Source organism: Hemibagrus wyckioides, linkage group LG28 (assembly GCF_019097595.1).
Source record: "Hemibagrus wyckioides isolate EC202008001 linkage group LG28, SWU_Hwy_1.0, whole genome shotgun sequence".
Taxonomy (NCBI): Eukaryota; Metazoa; Chordata; class Actinopteri; order Siluriformes; family Bagridae; genus Hemibagrus; species Hemibagrus wyckioides.
The window spans coordinates 17,042,930-17,055,619 of NC_080737.1; the positions used below are offsets into that span (position 1 = coordinate 17,042,930).

At 40.7% G+C, this 12,690-nt stretch overlaps 1 protein-coding gene across 1 annotated transcript in view; it reads right to left on the bottom strand.

The window, feature by feature from the left end:
* Positions 1-5,496, bottom strand: part of trabd2a (TraB domain containing 2A) — a 56,503-nt gene extending 51,007 nt beyond the window's left edge. The window contains exons 1-2 of the mRNA XM_058383975.1: positions 4,969-5,496; positions 3,310-3,870 (exon numbers count right to left, since the gene is read on the bottom strand). Coding sequence (XP_058239958.1) covers positions 3,310-3,870; positions 4,969-5,073 — 666 coding nt within the window. The 5' untranslated portion in view covers positions 5,074-5,496. The remainder of the gene's footprint in view (positions 1-3,309; positions 3,871-4,968) is intronic.
* Positions 5,497-12,690: the final 7,194 nt, after the last annotated feature.

Consider the following 12,690-nt stretch of genomic DNA (forward strand, 5'->3'; position numbering starts at 1 on the left):
TTCGGTATGGATATGGTTTACTGCTGCTATTTTTGTTTCCTTTGTAATCATCAACCCCCTCGGGGGAAGAACAGCATTTTACAATCCGTCTCAATCTGGGTACTAAGCACATGGACGAATTATTATCACTACCCAGAATTCAGTTCACCACAGACAACAAAAAAAAAAAGTGTGTGTTTGTTTCCGCTCTTGATGGAAATATTGGTCATTTGGATTTAATCTGATTAGTAAGCGCTTTGGACATTTATTCCTGCTCCGGCCAAATTCCCCAGAGCACGTGGCTCAATGCCTAAATGCTGCCGATACAAAGAAGACCACTGCTGTTTGGGAGAATCTAAGCTCCAGTGACTTTCAGGCATTTCTCTCAACACATCATCAAAAGATCTAATGCCTAATGGGGATATGCCAGAGAGACGCGATGACTGACAGCAAGATTAAATGGATTCAAGTTCAATTCAACCGAATAAATCCTATCGTAAAAACTACCACCTGTGCTAAAAACAAAATGATTTTACTGAGGCAATCTAATGAATTATGGATTCTTTATTCATTCTTGGGAGACTACAAAAATAAGTATCAGTGTAGAAAATTTCTATTATTTTAATATTCTTTTTGATTTAGTAGATTTGAAAGACAATGTTGTTTGTCTCCATAAAAGTTAAATAATTGTGTGGAGAAGTTATTAATAAAAATGAACAACATCCTTTCAGGTGCTTGCGATATCTCCAACATGCCTTACCGTTCCTGCGTATAACCTCGTTTACGTCGACGTCTTTGTGCTGTGTGTAGATGCTGATTCGATTCTGAGCGATAAACTATTTCCTTAAACTCAGACGTGGCTTATTACTTGTAAAATTCAACAGTTATTATTCCATACAATATTTCAAATTTTACACTTGAAATGTTTCTTGGGAAAAAAAACCCCGGCAGGTTCCTTGAACCATCACCACCATTGTGTTGTTAGCTGGAAAAAAAAAAACCCATATTGGACCTACTCCTACTCAAGGGTGCCAAAAATTTTACATTTTAGCAGCATGACGTATTTACAGTATTGTCAAAGAACGACTGGATTTTCTGGATTGGTCAAGATGATGAGAAGGACATCCTCAGTAACCATGGTCGGGGTCACGGTGAATCCAGAGCCAAACCCGGAAACGCTGGGCTTGTACCACTCTGGGAATACTGGTCTGGATTGGACACCAATCTACTGCTGGACGATATGCAAACATTCATTCACACCTAGTGACAATTTGCTAGCCGTTCCACCTATAAAGAAGGTGGGAGGAAGTGGAGAACCAAAAGGAAACAGTACAGTAACTCAAGCCCAGCTAGTGGCATCCATAATCTTGTACGTTTTATAAGTGGAATCTGATTCACGATGTCACAGCCCACCTCAGGTGTCGGCTATACTATTCCGACTTTTCTCCCTTCCAACTTTTCTGCCAACTACTTTTGGATTTCTCACAAGTTTTCCTTGAAGCTGTTGAACCCGGAGGAGGACGAGGTTACCGTACATTCCTCCGTGTTCCTCTTGGAGATGGATGGAAACTAAGCGCGTCATCATTCATCATCACTCTACGCCTCATTACCGTCCGTGACAGCAGCCAGACCCCAGAACTTCCCTTTACAGTCTCCAACCCTGTGCCACCTACAGCACCTTGATGAGGGCTGCTCCAGCTCTTAGGCTCCTGGTGCATTTCTCCTAATGAATGTTGTCTAGCAGAACCCTTAATCCAAGATCAGCAGAGAAAGTGCAGTGATGTTTTGGATGGGATCGGTTGGGGGTTTTCTTTGACAACCTAATCATTCTCCTTAATAGACATGGAGACCTTGCACACCACAAGGTCTGGGAACTGGTACATTTCCGGAAGGAGACGAGTGTGGACTTTTCGAGTGTCTTATAAAGATTTGCTGCTTTGAAAGAAAGATAATTAACTCTGAAGGATGAGAGGTTAGGTGATGGATGCGAGTTTTGTTCATAATTTTCATGTTTGGGATGGTTCACCCTGCAGAAAAGGCTTCATTTCAGGAAGTATATCTTTTCACCCCAAGCTATAATTATAATGGAAAGCTACTTAAACTGATATTTTCCTGTCTTTACTGTATCATTAACTTGTTAGAAATATATTATGGCTGCTTTTCCACAAACATACACAGTTACCGAGACATGACCTTTCTTAGAAGCTCCATCAACACTCACAGTAAAATACAGTAAAAGTTACAAAAAGCTCGAAACTACATTCACGCTAAAATGCAACCAATCCTAAGAAGATCGATTTTTATGCAAATGAGATAAGGCTCCCACGATTCCTCAGACCAATCGCAATCACGCGCGAGGTCCGACTTTTCTTTAGCTCCCCAATCACAAGTTGAGTTCCAACCAGCAACTCTGGCTCCTTTTTAATGTTTGTCACACAAAAATGGAAGAAAACAGTCATGCCTCTTGTTAGCTAGCTTTACCTAGTTAGCTAATCTGTTAACAAACCTAGTATGCCATGTAGCGAAAAATCAAACACTGATCAGCGAGAAACTGCTGGACAGGACCACGTCCACAAGCTACAACATTAGCATCAACCAAACTACAAGTGATTCGTTGCGACAAGGAAAATTACAGTTAGAGAGAGACGTCGGCGGAATCAGAGCTTCATCTTCATCTAACCTTCACGAGGCAGGAGAAAGAGTTTCAGACAATCTTCCTCCTGTCCTATCGTAATAAGAGCGATTACACCGCCAGGACAGAGCCGACTACACAGCACGGACCTGAAGTCTATGAGCACCAGCTCTGTGTTTAGCCGTCTGAGTGTTAGCTTAAAATTGCCATGAGTAATCCCCTTAGTTCCGTCCCCGTATTAGCCCCAAATTCCAGAAGCCGCTACACGATTTCTGAGCAGCTCTGTGTGCTTTGAAGGACGCTCGTAATTGCGGCCGCCTAATAAGCCGACTCCTGCAACAAGGGCGTTTTGAGTCGGGTTCAGACGAAAACCATTACTCTCAAATTTATCTTAATAACGGAAGACATGCCAGGAGCAGACTATTTGTTCAGCTGATAGAAACCCCACACCTGCTGTGGCCCCCTGTCCCTCCACCAGTCACAGCCACTCATCTGCCCCGTGAAGCTTTAAACGCAACACTGCACCAAGGGCTTGTGGTAATATTTCAGCGCTGATGCTGCAGAGCTTTGACACTGCAGTTAGCAGCAGATCTGACTCAATCATGTGTTTTCATGCTGCATTACTTTTAGAAACAGAAGGTTTTTCACTGGAGCGGTTGGAGTTTTTTGTCAGAGTTATACATTTGAGCATCACTCACCTGGGAGAAGTTCAACCCGTTGAGAGGATGACACTGCTCCTCAACCTTCTCCACCGCTCCCGTCTTCTTCTTCATCCTCTCTGCCTCCTGAGCCAGGTAGAGGTCAAGCACGGGAACGCCACGGGTCTTAATGTCCGCCTCGGTCAGCGAGTTCACCATGAGCATGACCCACACAGGCCGTTTGCGCTCCCAGTTACCTGCAATGGCATTAAACAGGTAATCGGCATACAGACCCTTTCCTCTCTGATCCGGAGTCATCCACGATGGCATCATGAGCTTGACGTACTCCAGGTGCCTCTTCAAGCGGCGGTAGATGTCTCTCGGCAGAACGTCCTGCAGGTTCTCACCCTGCGGTAGCAGCTGGCACCGAGTCAGTGCTGAAATAGTGTACGGGTCAGTGAGGTCCAGTTCAAAGTACACAATATTGCTCTCCTGGAATGCTTTTTTCGAGTTCTCAGGGATATAGTCCCAAACCCGTGTGTAGGGCACGTGAATGGTGCCGTAGAAATACGACGGTGGGTCACGCTTAATCGTCCAGAGGAAGGAATTGAGCTCACTTTGCTGTGAAAGAAAGAGTGTAAGCAGTGGTCAGTGATCACTGTGACTCGGACAGCTCACAGATCTAACTGAGCAGAAACGTGTGTTGTTATAAAGGTGTTATAAATTGGAAATCATGCTGAATTTCAGATACATTAACACTAATGTGACTTTACTATCTGTTTATTTTAAATACGTCAGACATTATCATACAATAATATAAGAATAACTGCGTTATTCTACAACCCAGGCATTACGCGTTTTCGGTCTAAGTGTAAATGCGCGCGACTGCACAATATAGGAAATGTTCCCAAATATAGGAAATAACACTTTTCCCAAATGTATATTGGAAAGCCGCTAATTGCCGTAATGGGCTGTTAATATGTCATTTCATACAATACACGTCGCAGGACAGGAAAGATTAATGAACTCTGCTGGACATCTTTACACATTCCATTCAGCAGGAATAATGCGATCACGTGGGATGATTTTAACTTAATTTAAAAAAATAAATAAATAACGTGGGGGAAAAACCCGCATTTTAATTTTTACGCTTAATCTGTTTAAAAAGATTTTTTTTTGTTTTTTTGCTTTTGTAATGTCTGTGTTACAAAGTAGGATAGTGAGAAAAGTAGGATACATGACGCGATATTTGCTATAAAAAAGGGATATTTTAATATATGAGGATTTTATCTGATCATTTTTCGGGTAAAGTGATTAAATGGCTTGTTTTGTAAAGTTGACACTGCATAAAATAAGAGAAAATAAGCAGGCTACATCATGGCATATTTACTATAACAATATCTAAAAATAATAATTTTTCTTCTTCTTCTTTTATTTTAATTCCAGTGCATTTATTCCGGTTTAAATGATTTAATACTATTTATGAGCAGAATATCTGAAAGCAACAGGCTGATGGACTTTTTAAAAGCTACACCAATGTGTCAATCCAGTGCTTTAAAATGACACAAACAAACTTTTTAAATACTTTTATTAGTTTTATTGACAGATTTTGAGTAAATCAGAGAACAAGTCTAAACCGCGTTAATTGCATTCAGTGTTGTTGATGTTTATTTTTTGTTTTTTGTTTTTTTAGAAAAACAAAAAACAACTTGTGCTTACCTTCCTGTTGAGGTCGCAGCTCGAGCTCTCCCTCGCGCTCCACTGGCTGGCCTGCAGGAGTAGCGCGAGGCACGCGCGCATGAACGCGCACCGCGTGAGCACCATCGCGGCTCCGCGCTTCCCGCTTCCCGGCAGAGATTCCCCCGGACTCTTATCCCGCTCCTGTCCGCTCTCAGGGCTCCGGGATGACGGGAATCCGGTGAACGGTGCGGTGCGTGTCCGCCATGCTGTCTGTCAAACTATCACAGTTTACATGCACGTGCCTTGTTTATATTTCTATACCTTAACAACGACTTCGAAAAAAGAAAAAACTTTATCTCAGCTACATGACACTCGAGCTGGACGAACATCTAAACAGCCCCGTCCCTGTACTCAGCTTGCATGCATGCAAAAAAAAAAAAAAAAATCCTGCAACAGGTCAGCAACAGGTCCAACTCCAAACTGTGATCAAACCGCGCGCATGAGCTCCGCGTCTCGTGCTGCTGAGTTTCTCCGCGCGAGGGGAGTGAATGAAGAGAGTAGCATCACTGAGACTCTTACCTACCCCCCTCTCCCCTCACCCCTCACCCCTTTCCCACCCCGAAGCCCCTCTAAAGCCCCCCACCTCCACACACTCCCATCCAGTGGAATAATCTGATTGAAGCATCACGTGCCCCCGCGGGGCTTTTTGGAGGAGGAGCGCGAGCCATCAGCGGCACCGCGGGGCTTTAACTAAAGCAACAGGGCGAGCTCCCAAACTTCTGTGTGCGTGTTTCAGGAGGTGTGACGACATTAATACAACAACAACAACAACAACAACAACAACACTATAATAAAACACACAGGCTTAAAAAAACAACAATGTTATTATTCATCTTTTATTTTCTAGTGCATTGGACAAGACTGCGTGCGCACGTGACAACAACAACAATACTATTACTAATACAAATAATATTAAACACACTCTTTCTCTCTTATTCAGTTTATGTTTTTTTCTCTGTCTGTCTGTCTGTCTGTCTGTCTTTCTCTCTCTGTCTCCTTCAGTCTGTTTCTCTCTCTCTCTCTCTCTCTCTCTCATTCAGTCTATATGTTTTTCTCCCTGTCTATCTGTCTGTCTCATTCAGTCCATATGTTTTTCTGTCTGTCTGTCTGTCTGTCTCTCTCTCTCTCTCTCTCTCTCTCTCTCTCTCTCTATGCATTCCTCTTTCTGTCTCACTCTGTATGCCTATGTCTTTTTCTTGGTCTCCTCCCTTCTGTTTTTCTTTCTCTTTTTGTCTTTATCCCTCTTTGTCTGCCTGTCGTTTTCCGACTGTCTCTATCTGTCTGTATCTCTCCCTCTGTCTGTCTCTATCTTTCTGCCTCTGTATGTCTGTCTCCCACTGTCTATCTCTGCTTCTCTCTCTCGCTCTCTCTCTCTCTCTCTCTCTCTCTCACACACACACACACACACACACACACACACACACACACACACACACATACATACATGTATTTAAAAACATATTAAACCAAATCTCTGTTTTCACCCTGCACCCAGGACATCACTCACACTGTGAACACAACCCGGGATCAGCTCCTGAGAAGATTGACATGAGGGTGATTTTATCAGGCAGGACATGTCCCTGGATCAACATCTCTGTATTTCATGAAACTACATTCTTTCTCCACTGCATGATGTCATCAGTCTGCACCTCCAAACTCACCGTTCGGCTTTAAGGCCTTAATTTTTGCTCTGAATTTCAGGTTGTAAAAAAAAAAAAAGATCGATGTTTATTTACTGAAGATACTGAAACAGTATCACTCCAAACTAGCTCCAGTTTAAGCCATTTTTAGACCAAGTAAGCATCGAGTAAACAAGTGAAATGTGATCAAACTCAAAGCAGATTGTTTGTCGGGGATCCAGCTGGTGTGTCTGGAGGGAATTTTCAAGTAGATCAGGCAGAGGCGCACACTGATGACATCACTAGTGACTAGTTCCAGTTGACAGTGAGAACCCTGAAGCATCTCTCTCTATCCCTGTCTCCCTCCCTCTCTCTCTCTCTCTCTCTCTCTCTCTCTCTCTCACTCTCTGTCTCTCTCTCTCACTCTATGTCTCTCTCCCTGTCTCCCTCTCTCTCTCTATCCCAGTCTCTCTCTCTCTCTCTCTCTCTCTCTCTCACTCTCTGTCTCTCTCTCTCTCACTCTATGTCTCTCTCCCTGTCTCCCTCTCTCTCTCTATCCCTGTCTCTCTCTCTCTCTCTCTCTCTCTCTCTCTCTCTCTCACTCTCTGTCTCTCTCTCTCTCACTCTATGTCTCTCTCCCTGTCTCCCTCTCTCTCTCTATCCCTGTCTCTCTCTCTCTCTCTCTCACTCTCTGTCTCTCTCTCTCTCACTCTATGTCTCTCTCCCTGTCTCCCTCTCTCTCTCTATCCCTGTCTCTCTCTCTCTCTCACTCTCTGTCTCTCTCTCTCTCACTCTATGTCTCTCTCCCTGTCTCCCTCTCTCTCTCTATCCCTGTCTCTCTCCATGTCTCTCTCTCTCTCTCTCTCTCTCTCTCTCTTTCATCCCCCCCCCCCCACCTGTATATTTCAGGATCATGTAAGTTGCTCTCCTATGATCACAGTTTGTGAATCCTTAACACTTTTCTCTGAAAATAGTTTCAAGCTAGAACCTATTTATGAGACTCAGGTAATATATAGACATTGTCTATAACACAATATAGAAAAATAAAAATAAAAACAAGGTCAATTAAAGATATTTTTATGGACAAGAACCTGGATAATAAAAGGTCAAGCCTGTAACCATTTTAGGAGACCAAGAACCCATAACGACACAGAGAACCCCTAGAAGAACCCTTTCTCTAAGAGTGTACAGATTAAAACTACTATACTCTGAATATATAAAGCTGGAGCTGTTATTGTTGCTGATGATATATTTTAATTTTAACATTTTCCTTCTTTACTTTCAGAATTAAATATTTGAATTCTTACATAACATTGTAAAATGTGTAAACTTGTTGTAAACACTCTTTTCTTTACTCTTTAGTATATAAAGGTTTTCTGCACATTTCTGCATTTTAACCCTAATTTCACCGAAACAGCAAATGCCATGACTGCACTTATTTATTTATCACTTATTCAGTCTTTAATCATGACTCTGTGCTGCTCAGACATCCTGCTTACTTCAGCAGTCTGCTTTACTTTACAGTCATTCCTTTAAATCCTGCTGCTGAGAAAAAATTAGAAAAGTGAATTTTAGCACCATCTAGCGGCGGAAACCAATATAACAAGAAGCAGTAGAGGCTCATTATCCAGGTAAAAACGACTTAATTTGACCTTTAATATTTAAAAAAATATATATTAATAGATTTTTAAAAAATATAAATAATATTTTTTTATATTGGCCAAAATATATGAAACGTTTTATAGAAAGTAATGCTTGCAAAAAATATAAAGAAATAAATATTTCTTAAATATTAAAAATATTAAAATAAATAAAATAATAGTTTTAACATATATTACAAAAAATAAGTCCCTTATGAAAGAACTGTTTTGATGACATATCTAGACTATGTAGGCTACTCAACTCATTCACTCCACTTAAAAACAATAAATTGTTATTCTCTTTAATATTAAATTATGTGTTTATTTCTTTCTACAGAAATGAATTCATTAATTAGCAACCCTAAAATACAAATAAATTAAAACATTAGTATCTGTTTCCATAGCCGATATTACTATGCCTAGTCTAGTTCGAAGAGTCGGTTCATTCAAACGGTTCAGCATTCGGACACTGAGGAATAACGATTCATTGTTAACTCAAACAGACTCATGTTTTTGACAGCTTAATCACAAGCGTGGTTTTTACTTGCTTTTAATTATTAATTGATTTCTTTTAGCAAGATTTTTTAGTCGCAAAAACCCTGCGGGGATTTAGTGATTCATTGCTGAATCGACTCACACAAAGAGTCAAATCTGGCTCTCCAGATTTTCCACTCACACACAAACGACTCGGTGTTACGATTCAGTCTGAGAATCGGTTCAGTCAGACCATTTCAGACATGCTGATTCGCTCAACTCTTCTTAAATAAATGACATAATATAAAATGAATTTATAGCCAAATAAGCGTTTAATAAAAAACAAAAAAAAACAAAAAACGATTCGGTTGTGTTGCATTGAGCTTAAACAATATGACCCTTTTCTCTTTTCAGCCTGATCTTTTCTCTTTGCACCTACACCTGACGTAATTAAGCACAGCTAATTAACAGTCCTGACACACACACACACACACACACACACACACACACTGAGGTGATGTGTGTGTGTGTTCATGCAAGTTCTCCAGGACCACATTTAGGAACTTTAACATGGTGGCTAGATCTCTGCACTCATCTACCTATATGTTTATCGATTTGGAAGTCGAGTCAGTGCATAAAGTTTTACTTTTACAGACCGAGTATGTAATTAAATACAGAAAACAGCCAACTTCCATTACAGCAGCGCTGTTAAAACCCTAACAAGTTTATTATGAAGAACGACAGGCTTAATTAAAGTGGAAAAATGCTCATCTTCAGCACTGTCACTTTGACTGTGTTAGTTTATGTCGTGACACTTAATTAGCTCTGGGGGTCGGTTAGGTACAAATACTTTAACTTGCGAGTTTTTGATAACAATGTAAGCCTAATAACATACAGAGTAATAAATAAACACTTATATGTGCAGTTTACGTAATGATTATAAACATTTAAAATGCATTTTTTAAAAAGAAAGGTCTATTATGTGGATTTAAGCAGGAAGTTGTGGTCAGTCAAAGCACCACAGGCTGCCCGCTCAGTGAGAGAGAGTTGCCCTGGGCGCGGCTGCACGGTTTCCCCTTCTGAATTCCAGCAATTCATGCTTAGTTCGCTAGAATCAGCTAATTAATGAATAAATAACGCGTTTCAGTTCCTTCTCAGAATCAGGAGACATGCTAACATGGGCCCCAGACAACATGACCACGCTGTCTTAAGGCTAAAGTGCTAAAAATGCGCTAATCTGAGAGACATATATTTATTCAAGTCATTATAGATCACTCCGAATGCTAACCGTTCTGGCTGATGAGGATTTCCGTTTTTCATTTTTCTCGGGTTCATTTTTTTTTCTTCTTTTTTTATTAATTCGTTTAGCTAGCTTTAACTTTCTGAGAGGAATCTCACTCCTATTCAGAGATGTTCGTGATATTTACAACTCGAGCTAACAAGCTAGCCGACTAACATGCGCTAACTTGACAGGGATTCTGTGAGGAATCTCTGTGCTGTTGATAAAAGGGAGCTGAACAGCATGAGATGAGAATGACATGGGTTTGGGAATTTTAGTTCTGTTTAAATCTTCCATACTTAAGTTAGCTAGCTGGATATCATGAGCTAAAAGGTTTTCTGAAAGGATTTTAATACAGTTCAGAAATGTTCACAATCTCCGTTGTTGGTTTGCTAGCTGACTAACAGGTAACAACAAAAAACAGGATTTTTAGTACGGAATAAATATTCATAACCTTTTATAGACAAACATCTATCTATCTATCTATCTATCTATCTATCTATCTATCTATCTATCTATCTATCTATCTATCTATCTATCTATCTATCTATCTATCTATCTATCTATCTATCTATCTATCTAGATAGATAGATAGATAGATAGATAGATAGTTTTTTTGTTGACAGATTGGTGGTGTGGGCAGTCTGTTCAATTTTTAGCCCAAGCTTGGTGGCACGACTTCCTGTGAGGACCCTTGACATGTAATGCTTGGCTTGGGTCAGTTCTTTGTAAGCAGCCATTCAGTTCAGTACACTTCGTATCGGTCATATTTTTGAGCGGCTGGAACGGATTATCTGCATTTACATTATTTCTTATGGGGAAATTTGTTTCACAGTACAAATTTTCACCCTACGAAGTCGCCTCCAGAACAAATTCAATTCCTATGCCGAGGTTCCTCTGTATATAGAGTTTAGCTCCACATGGGTACAAGAGCAACAATGGTATCAAGGACACATGATGCACATGTTTATCTGTGTACTGCGTTAGATTAGCAGGCATACACAAGTGGCCCAGAAAAACATGTTTTTTTTCGTCCACCTCATAATCACACGTAGCTCCTTATCCTGCATCAAACGTGACTTCCTGCTGATCTGTTGAATAACGCTCCGACTCCCTCCTCTCAGCTGCTTTCATTATCCTTTTATTTAGTTCAGCCTGTGCTCTCTCTCTCAAGAGTTTGACTTTGAAAAATAGAATAGGAAAAGCAAAAACATTTGTCTTGTCTATTAATCTTTCAGCGTGTCGGTATTGTTGTCATTTCACTCAGCATCCAGTGACGTATTTTGGCTAATGCTAATATATTGTTGGCTAATACATACTTAATATTTAATAATAAAATGTCATATCTGCACGAATGGTGCTAGCGATGGACGATGGCATTTTCTGAGCAATATTTGTGCGCTGGCACTAAAAGTATTGGCACCCTTTACAAGAAAGGGTAATGGTTATGAAAAATTGGTGCGTTCCAACTGACGTAATATACACTGTGCAGTTATGCCACATGCGCTGACGTCTAGTGTATGAATTTTAGAAGGGTAGTACCGTCTTAAAGGGAACACTAACCTTTTCTTCTTCTTCTTTTTTTTACCTAACCTGGACGTAAGTAAGCTTTTTTCACAGTCTATGGCAAATGGCATAATGTGACATTGCTAGCTTTAGCAGAATATGCTGAATTTTATAATTAAACGAATAAGTAAATTGTACAATGCAGGCTAATTTAAGACATTTGTAAGATGTCCACCAGCGTGGCATCAGACATCTTGAAAAAATTTTTTCCCCTCATCCAGGGTAGCCCCGCCCCTTTCTGCTTGCTGTGTAAAGGATAATTCTATTTTTCCACCACATTAAACATGATGATATTAAAATATTTGTGTTGTGCTCAGCAAATCTTGTCTTGGCTGGTTAGCCGTCTACGAGATAGTGTTGACGTTGGCATTGACATCCGTTTGAGCAGAGGAGGTGACGGACTAAAGGACTAAAGCGCCGCTGCATCACTCTTGTTGGGTAGCGAAGGCTAAATCCCACTGCGGCATGGGAATTATCCGTGTTATCAAAATGGAAGACGTTTAAAAGTAAAAATCCAACTCGAATCTGTTCTCAAATAAATCTTGGTTAAATACATTATATCATATAAAGGTGGAGGAGGATCTCTTTTCATCTCAAGTGGTGGACTTAATTACGCGGCCTGAATCACGGCCTGTCGATAAGATGCGTAGATCACATCAGAGCAGTGCGGAGCTTAACGTTCTGCCTCATTGAACACATCTGATTCAGCTTATCAGTTCATTTCCAAAACCTTCATGACCTAGATTTAAGGAAAGTCGATCCACAGACGACTGAAGAATGGATAAAAAATAGATGTGTGCATACAGAGTGTGTGATTTATACCTGTGTGTGCAGTGCATTCTATGGATAAGCCCAGGAAAGTACTCTAGAAAGCCATGTTTTTCCTCCACCTTACTCTGGATCAAACAGGACGTCCTGCTGGCCTGCTGAATAATGCTCTGTTTGCCCTCTCTCAGCTCCACAGACTGGACACACACACACTCGCACGCTCTTAGACACACACACACACATTGCTCGCACGGCTGCTTATCTAGGATCACCATTCAAGAAGTGAATATGAAATGCCAAGAACTGATCCTGGATTAGTTCCTGTGTGATGCATGACACCAGGTTTCCAAGCTTG